The 10321-nt window shown below is 22.9% G+C and overlaps 1 protein-coding gene across 8 annotated transcripts in view; it reads left to right on the top strand.

Annotated features, from left to right (window-relative positions):
- LOC102673534 (stress-activated protein kinase JNK) overlaps positions 1 to 10321 on the top strand; it is a 155887-nt gene that overhangs the window by 32251 nt on the left and 113315 nt on the right. The window contains exons 1-2 of one of the 8 annotated variants that reach the window (XM_006621965.2): positions 759 to 1247; positions 1772 to 1832. The exons of 4 other annotated variants lie outside the window; for them this stretch is intronic. In XM_006621965.2, the coding sequence (XP_006622028.1) occupies positions 1786 to 1832 (47 nt within the window). In that variant the 5' untranslated portion in view covers positions 759 to 1247; positions 1772 to 1785. Of the gene's footprint in view, positions 1 to 758; positions 1833 to 10321 lie in introns of those variants that run through there. 3 more of the 8 variants (XM_031513487.1, XM_006621967.2, XM_031513491.1) reach the window with 3 other exon arrangements.

Below are 10321 nucleotides of genomic sequence, written 5' to 3'. Positions count from 1 at the left end.
TATATATATATATATATATATAAAATATTCATTTTTTATTTTATGCAAATAAAATTAAAGATTAATTCTTTTTTATAATAATTCTTTAAAATTATGCATGTATAGATATAAAATTAAATATTTTGTATATGAAATAATATTATATTATATAATTTTAAAAATAGTAGTATTATTTTGCCAACAATGTAATAACTGTACATATATTATATAATTACATGTGCTTGTATCTAAGATTTAAATTTTGTATATATGTATTCGTTTTACATACTCGAGTTCTTTTTACGGATTCAATAAAACGAATAATTACTTCATAAATTTGAAAATTTCTTTAAGCGCTTCAGCTCTTAATCTCTCTTTGTCGTTCATTAGCCGATATACTATACGATTCTTGATAAAAATGAAACTATGTTAGAATTTTATATTCCTAATAATTATATATTATCAGCTGGTCTCGAGTTTATAACAAATAAATATATTTCTATATTTATGTTTCTATATACGCGTTGATGTCATTTTTAAGAAAGAATAAAAAATGTATGACTTATCTGACCTGGAATGTAAAAAAGAAACGAAAAACATTTATGTACGATCAAACAGGAAAAGAAAGAACGGTCATAAACACGGCGTGAACGTGTTTTCAGTTCAAGGGAGCGCTCTCCGGTGCGACGCGACGCGGTAAGAGAATATCGCGAATCGTCCTGTTCGGAGGGTGGATGGCCGTAATGGTGGGGGTGCGTCGACCGCGAGCGAGTACGATAAACATATACAAGAGAAGGATAGAAATGAAGGAGTGGGGGAAGGTCAGATCGCGCAGGCGCCAGCCCCAAACTTACCATGGGCGATCAGTCGTGCGTGGCACTTGACACGCGTTACGTCTTTTCGTTTCTTTACCTTGGATTCTTTTACGGATCACATCGCTTTCATCCATTCGCTTGTAGTCTGCTTTTCTTTCGCTTTGCACTGTCTTTTTCCTGTTTCTCTCCTGCCTTTCTTCATTCTATTTCTTTTATTTTTGTCCTTATTACTACGCCATTTTATACTTTCATACTTCGTTTTTGTTTTTTCCCCACTTTTTCCTCCCTCCTTTTCTCTCCTCACTTGTCTCTTCCTCTCTCCCTCTTTCTGTTTGAAAGGATTCAACTCGGTTCAACCGTTTGGTATTGCGTTAACCAGAATAGAATATAGAATATCCATAACAGATTCGATCGTTTTGGATGGAAATTGTGCTCCTATCGTAACATTATATTGTAAGTGACATTTAAAGAAAAATTTATGACGCTTTTCATGCTATTTTTGTGTATACTTAATATGGTGTTGTGTCTTTCAAGTTCAAACTTGTTAAAAATTATTATTTTTTCTTGTTCAGTGGTTTATACTGACAGGTGTTACAAATACAAATCTAGTCATATCGAAAAAACAGTCGGCCATGATTTCAGTGATTCGGTGAACGAATGAAGCTTGTATACGGTCATATTTTTGCTCGTGCTTTTCGATATCATTTTTGGTGAAGTTTTTCTCTGTGATAAGTGTAATATTTGTTTGTTTTATTTTGGAAACATTATGTGCGGACCAACCACGTGTCTTCGAACGACGAACAACGAATATCAGGCAATAGAATTTCGAATTTCAACAGAACCGTCCATACATCGTTTCATCTCATATTTTTGAAACTGAATATTCTATTCATGTATTTCTCTTGTCACAATTATTCTTAAAAACATTATTGATGAACAATATTATTACCATTTAACATTATATTTTTTTACATTAGTTGCTTTTGATTCGATGCTAGTGGAATTTTTATGGGAAAGACAAGGATCGATAATAACAAGGTAGGTAATACTGTTCTGTTACGAAAAATTCGATGTGTTTTGTTGTTATGTCTAAGAGATCAATCGAATGTTGAATCGGCCGTGAAATAGATTACGAAGAATCCTATATACTCGAAACAATCTGTTCTTGGTTTTCTTTTTGATCGTAAATATATAGACAGTTTTATGTTTGCTCACATATTGTTCTTCCATTCTCGCTGATATTTTTATAGATAAGTTTATAAATGCTGTCTTGTTTTCTCTAAATTTTCAAAATTAAAAATTTTTTTTTTCTTGAGAAATATCTTTTTTGTCAAATAAATAAAATCTTAACAAATTTTAATTCCTGGCATTCTTTAAAGTAAAATCCATAATTTATGTATAATAAAAAAGGATTAATCTATCGATTATTCTTTTCATAGTAATCCATAATGAGTTTGAAATATCATTAAAAACAAACTTTTTTCTTTATATATAATCAGTTGTATATTAATTTTTGAATTATTCTCAAAATATTTTTAGCAATATATAATTGAATTCTGTTTTTACATGTGCATCTTTGATAGTGTATGCACTTAATTGTTTATATAAACAATCAAATAACAATCAATATGTATTATACATAAACGGAATACATATAACGGAACTTTTCGAAAAACTTCCTTATGGATTTGAATGAGAATTTTTTAAAAATTTCTTTATAATAAATGTATATATATATATAATAGGAAAATTAATTATGAGATTGATGTTGCTATCATTAATTTCATTAATTAATATATTATAATTTTATTCAATTCATGTTAATAATATTATGCTAATAAATATGAGATTGATATTGCTATTATCACAATTTCAGTCATAATCTCAATCGTTCAAGAATTGTTTTATATTTTATTCAGAATCTGAAATGCCTAAACTCATTATAAAATTAATATTAATAACAATATGATGATTTCTGTCAATATGAATATTTCAAGTTAAGATTCAATTTTTTGGTCGATTTATTCGTTATATGTATTGCGATGTATTTATATTAAAAGATAAATAATAGTGGTATACTTAACATAATTTATTCTAGACATGTAAATATATATGAATGATGAAATTCTCGTAATAGTAGTTACTAATTTTTTACAAATATTTCAAAAATTAAGGTCGACTATGTAAAAGAAAAATTTTTCAAAATGTTGATTTTTATAACATATTTAAAAATTATTGAAATTGAAGACAAGCTAACTTTTTCACAATTTTATTTCAAATAATAATTATTAAAATGAAGATAAGAGAAGAGGAAGATAATTAATTTAAAAGAAAATAATTATCTTTTTGATTTCCGAAAAATGTTTTACTATATATAATTACGATGTTTAATTAATTAATAATTAATTAATTAATTATATAATTGTAGTAATTAATATAATTGGCGAAATGGTACTAATTAAAATGAGTTTAAATGTAAATATAAATTTAATTGGATTATTGTTAATTAAATAAAAATATTTATATTGTTATAATATTGTTATAAATCATTTTATACAGTTTTATTATGTTTCGCGAATTCCAAATCATAAAATTAATAAAAAATTTCGAAGTTTTAAGATTTAAAATTTTAATTTTAAAGAATTTCGAAAATTCCAATTCTATATAGATGTTTTGTCATAGAATGAATAAAATAAATTTGATAAAGAATAAGCCATGGGCTGAAATTTCATATTTGATTACTTATAATTTTTTAAACTTAGTAGAATATTCTGCATTTTGCTAAATCTTTTCTACAGAATTGGAAAAAATTTGGAATGATAAATACAAAGAAAATTATATTTTCATAAATAAATATTTCATAAATATTTTCATAAATAAATATCATTTGAAGATATCATTATTATATTCAAATGTTATTTATATAAAAAACATTTATTTTTCATTTTTTATCCTTTAACTTTTGAAAATATATTGAATTATTATATGTTATATTTATGTTTTATACAATAATACGATTTTAATATATCGTATTGCAATAATATCAAAGCTAAAAATTTATTCGAAATATTACAATATTATATTATTTAAAATATTATTTTCTTATATTTCAACGAAATAATTATTTCAAAATAATATTTGTATGAATTTTTATTAAAATGTATGCAAGAAATATTATTTATATGATCATTATTTAAAAAAAAATTTTTATTCCAAAATCTTATTAGAAGAAATAAAAGTCTTTATTATATTTATTATATCTATTTCAAACCTATTTCTTTTTATGAGATATAATTTCTTATGAAATAAATATGTAAATATTTATTATCTTTTATTTTATGTTATTTATTCTTACAAAATGAAGATTTGTTGGCATGCATTCCGCGTTAGTAGATTCTTCGTCTGCTGCAGTGTTTCGCAACTTATGGATCATAAAATAATTTCTGAGACGCTATAGTTATTTTTATTTACAATTATTTATTTAACAAAATTTTCAAAATTTATTCATATCAATAGAAATAAATGAGAGAAATAAAGAAGTAAATGAGATATATAATTCAATTTAAATAAAATTGAATTTTAGATAAAAATAAATATCTTTCAATAAAGTTTAATTATAATAAATAGAAATTTATATATTAATAAAAATTTTAACATTTATTGTTATAAGATCATGTATTGAATAAATATCTTATGTTTGCTAAAATTAAGGTAAGTTTTCAATTTTTATTTATTCAAATTTTGTTCTTAATTTTTCTAAAGATTAAAAAATTAAATTTTTTTATAATAAACTAAAATTAACAGTAAAAATAAATTTTGTGTTTCTTTCATAAGTTATATATAAATTTTAATATAAGATATTGCAATTTTTGAATTCATAAAGATTAATAGGAAAAAATATATAAATTAAATGGTAAGTTCATTTATTATATTCATATATTTTCAATATTTAACATGAGCATTAAGGAATTAATAAAATTCAATTAATTTTATTTTATTATTTAGACATGTTAAGTCTTTTGAATACTTCAGTAAGTTTAATACTTCTTTGATGTTAACTCTTAATATACAAAACAAATTAAAAATAAATTAAATATTTAAATATTTATTTTTTATTAATTTTTTATTAATTATTATTTAATACAATAATATAAAATTTAAATATCTTTAGTAATTTTTTTGTATCTTATTATTAGTTTCAATTTATTAGCAATTGATAGATATTAAAAAAAGTCAAAAATTATTAAAAAATTATATAAAATATTCGAATATTGCATTTTTATATATTAGTTTAATTTTTTTTTTCTTTTTTTTTCATTTTTTAATAAAGTAATCATAATAATAAATATTACTTTTGCCATAATCTATGTGAATATGTTGTTATAACTTTTTTTTTTATAAAAATATCGTCTTTATTTTTCGTATATTAATATTAAAATAGAAACTATATTCTAAATATAGCAATACTAAACACAAAATTCTTATTTTTTTATAATTCTCGTTAAATTCAACAGAAACATTCTAACATTATAATATAAACAAACATAAAAATAAAAAATATGAATTATAGAATTTTTCAAGGATTTTAATTGATAAAAAAAAATCAACTATTTTAATATGCTACAAAAATATATTATTATATAATTATAGGAAAGACGAGTTGCAATTAATTTGTCTATTAAAAAAAAAAGTGTTCGTGAGAAATATTGGGCCACTAAAGCCATATGGCTGTTCACGGAAATTTAATAAAATTTTATAAATGATTCGCGATAGGAAAGCATTGAATCGCGTAAAACGATCTTTTTAACGCAAATCGTTCGCGCACATATGCCATATGTTGAAGAAAAGCATTATGGAAGGGAGGCCGGTCGCTTCTCTCAAATAATACTAGCACATATACTTGGATATTGATTTTCCAGCGACTAGTGCTGTTGTAAACTCGCCTGAGACACTCGTGTCCAGTAATGGTAATTAACTATTGTTCCTTCTATTCACCGTCAGTTGTCCGTTCGTATGTGATTGTATCGCAAATGTAGTGCATTTTACATGATAAAGCATTCAACAAATGCATCGTTGTATAGTATATTATATAAAAAAAAGTGAGCATGTTCACTTAAATTATAAATTAGAAAATTTAATTGCATTAAAACTGTGAATTTCATCATGTTGTAAGCATTATTCGAAGAGAGGATAGGAATATGAAATTTTTTTTGTTTTAGATAATCTTGGAATACCTGTAATTAAGATATTTCACGTAAAAAATGATACATAAATATAAATATTGTAAATTTATCTAATAACTCTTATTAAATTTATCTAGTAACTCTTAAATTTTTTTACTTTTAATGAATTAAGAACTTTTTTATGAATTAAGATAAAGTCAAATAAATAAATATTGAGTAAAAGGATTTTTTCTTAAAATTTAATTTTTCAATTTTTTCTTATCTTTTTTCAAATTCTTTGAACGAATAATTGAAATTCTATTACTTATACTTATAATAAATAAATGTATCATATTTAAATATTTATATTTTTTTTTAATTGAAATTATTATATTAAATTATATTCAAATACATTAAATTACACGTCATTTTATTTCTTGTCTATTAAATCCCTATCATTTGATCAGTTTTTATCTTAAAAACAACTAACATATAACATAACCTATTAAAAATGATAAAAAACAATTCTTGATAACATTATTCATAAACAAAAATAATATATATTAGGTAAAGAATTATAATTAAAATTTAGATGATAAACATATAATGGATTTTTTTTTCTCAGTTTAGATTTTGATATTTCTAATCTATCATGTATAATGTGAATTTGAAAATTGGAGATTTGATTTTTAATAATTTTAATAATCGTATCAGAATATTTGTCATTTGTAAAAATAAAACTTTTATCACGAAATATTTTAAATCTTTATAATTCTAATTCTAAAAAAATGTTTGCAATTCTTTCATTCAAGATTTCTCAGGAATCTTTTTACTGTTATTTTTGCAAAAATAAAAAAAACGCAATTCCATAAAAATATTATCTTTTCTTTGTATTCGTATTTTTTATTTTCGAATTAAAATCATTATTATTTTTTTTTTAAGTTATAATCTCAATTTTTAAACTATACATATGCGTATAGTATAAATTATTCTTATAAACTATACAACTATACAACTTTTAGATAATTAATAATCTTTTGTTTTCAAAATAATAATCTCGTACGGAAAAATCCGACATTATTTATTGGTCAATCCAATATAATACTGATTTTCGCACGATGTATACTTGCCATATGTCCATGATTCACAAAATAGATATTTCATCTATATTTCATCATATTGGTCGATAGAATAACATGCACATTCCATCCAACATGTTATCACAAGTAACATGAAGATTCTCGAGGTGTGAAATATCATAAGATAAATTTTGAGATCTTATATTTATTTCTGACTCACAATCAAGAACTCTTGCTATATCGTTTAACAATATTCTTAACTGTCCTTTTTCTATGCAGAAATTGCACTGACTCATAATGAGTTGCACGTGGAAAAATTTGTTTGTTGATGGAAAATCCCTTTGAGGGAAGTTGGAATCGATCTCCAAAATCTCAATACTCTTTCATGTTTTTAAATAAAATTTTAAAGTATTCAATTTCGAATATTTTGTTTTATTTCAGTCTATATATATTTATTACAAAGTTCAAATAACAAAAACATAATGAAACTTTGAAAAAAAAAAGTTGTTCCATGTACAACTCATTATCCTCTACATATTCACAAAGTTTCGTTAAAAATAAAAAATTGTTTAGTTATTTTCACGAGCTATTGTTATATTATGACAATGTATCAATAATACACACATAATTTTCGAAAAAACTTTTAATTGTACTTGAAAATATAAAAGATTAAATAAACTTATTTATAAATATTAATTTTCAAACTTTGCAAATTTCACGTTTTCATTTGTAACAAATACTGTAACATTAAAATCAAAAAATTAGGAACATCTATGCTGAGACAAGAAAAATTTCATTAAGAAAAATGTATAAATGAATAAATCAATAAAACATTTCTATATGCATTCATAGAAATTTTAGACTTATTTGTTAGACCAAACATGATGTAAAGTTATCATCACGATCCAATCCTTTCTTCTTCTTTGCCAATTATTGATCACAAGATGCTATAATTTCTTATATATCTTTCTATACATGTTATTAATTAGAAAAACGATAAATTCAATGTACACGATAGCACGAGCATCTTCGTTATCAATTATAGATTATATTAAGTTACCTTCGTTCTTCTTTATTATTCGACTTAACAATCCAATTTTTCTGATTCATCAACGAATTCGATCGCGAATTCTCGCTTGTTGAACTATTTATTATATTACGTATCAAGTGAAAATGGCGATAGAAAAACGCTCGAGTTTAAAAAGATGGCGAAAGATTGATGGTACGAGGAAGGAATCTCTTTCAAAAACAAAGAGAAAAGAGCAGGGTGATTTTGGCAAGATACCTAGTACTTTGAGCGATAACTCGAATTAAATAGCCCGTGATACTAGAACGAGCTTCGATGCGCATCGTCACGCACGAGCTCGTACCGTTTGTGGATTATTATACACGCAAATGTATACAACCAATCTCCTAACACGGCTCGTTTCCGTTATATTCGTTTACATATTCGTTTACATCTGTACTCATATTGGACTTGCTCGTTTGGAACGTGTGAAAAGATATATCTTCTATTAAAAAATCACAAGATATATATCTATTCTTAATATATAGAATTCAAATTTTGAAAATTATATGTTATATAATATATAAGTTTTGATTGAATAATTATGTTTCTTTGGTTATTAGGTGTGCAAATAATGTCGTTTTAGAAATCTAATTTCAATTGCAAAGAATCATATATGCACTGTAAAATTATTGTAATTGTTATAATTTGTAATATTTGTAAATTTCCTGTTTCAATTCCATAGATTTATAAAGAATTTAATGTTAATAGAGATATGACATGAAATTAAAATATGTTATTCATTGTTATTATTAATAAAGAATCATATACATATTACATATATATATTATAAAATTATAATAATTACAATTTGTAATATTTGTAAATTTCATGCTTCAATTTCATAAGTTTACAAAGAATTTAATATTAATAGACATATGACATAAAATTAAAGTATGTTTATTTGTTATTAATAATGATAATATATATTTCTCATGTTAAGTTTTTAAATAAAACAATGAAATTTGAAATTTCACTTAATTATAATATAAATAAGTATTACAATAGAAGAATTGAATGCAAGAATCTGTATTTAAAAAAATTGCAATTTTTTTTAATGTAAATTTAAAATTAAATGCATCTAGAAAAATGTTTTATTTTTTATTTTACTTTCTGTGTATTTGAAAATTTGAAAATTGGATTATAAGTGAAATATTTATAAAAACTATTTTTATTATAAAATATTTTATTTAAAATTATTTTCTTTGATAAAATATATTTTTATATATTTTATTTGCATTAAATTATATGGAGAAATTTTTCCATCGAAAAATTTTATAGATAATTAATAAAAAATAAGCAGCTTAAATCTCATTTAATATATCTTTTGTTATTATTGTCTTCTTAAAAAACATTTGAGCTTCTTGTAAACATCATGGAATAAATAATGATATAGATATCATTCTTTGTAACAATTAATAATTACATTAGATAAAAATTCTGTTGAATAACTCTCACAAAAATTAAAATATAAGAAAAAAAATTCACATATTATATGCAATTATAATAATACAGATAAGAATTTTGCTATATGTTATAAATTAAACAATAATAAAATTATTTTTCAATATTTCAAGTAGCATAGAATTCTATTTCTTGCGCTACATTTATCAATTAAATAGATTACATCGATAAACAAACAATTTAAAAAAAAATAAATCATAAGAAAATTTTTCCTGACTAAAACAATACATATTATATAGAAATATAAAGTATAATAATAAAATTAATATGTTACATTCGATTACTCTTTGTCCATGCAAGATAAAATTAACATAAGAAATTTGAATATTTAAATTGTAATATTTGAAGAATTAAAAAAATAAAATATCTTTCGAGAAGAGAATTGTTATTTCTTTTATTTTTATTCATTTCTTTTCTAATAAAATTACGTTTTTAATAAGCCGATTGTTACTCGTTAGGATGATCTAATAAATATCATTTGCATTTTCTTCCACTTTATCATCCTTAAACCGACTTACTTTTAACGAGTTCAAAGAAAATGAAATATAAAACGCTTAGCCGATCGAAATTATAACGATAGCATTAACAGCATCATACTTACAATTAGTTATCTATTGTTGTAACTTCGGCCATTGTAATTTCAGTCGTCCAAGGATTGCTTTATCTTTATCTTTTATTTTTGCCCGCTATTGATAGACACTAAGTATGGTGATATTAGCTCATCCGTTATTATATACATTTTAGGTTCTGACCGCC

Source organism: Apis dorsata, unplaced genomic scaffold (assembly GCF_000469605.1).
Source record: "Apis dorsata unplaced genomic scaffold, Apis dorsata 1.3 scaffold_651, whole genome shotgun sequence".
NCBI lineage: Eukaryota > Metazoa > Arthropoda > Insecta > Hymenoptera > Apidae > Apis > Apis dorsata.
The sequence above is the reverse complement of the archived record's forward strand: the minus strand, read 5'-3'. Positions and strand labels throughout refer to the sequence as shown.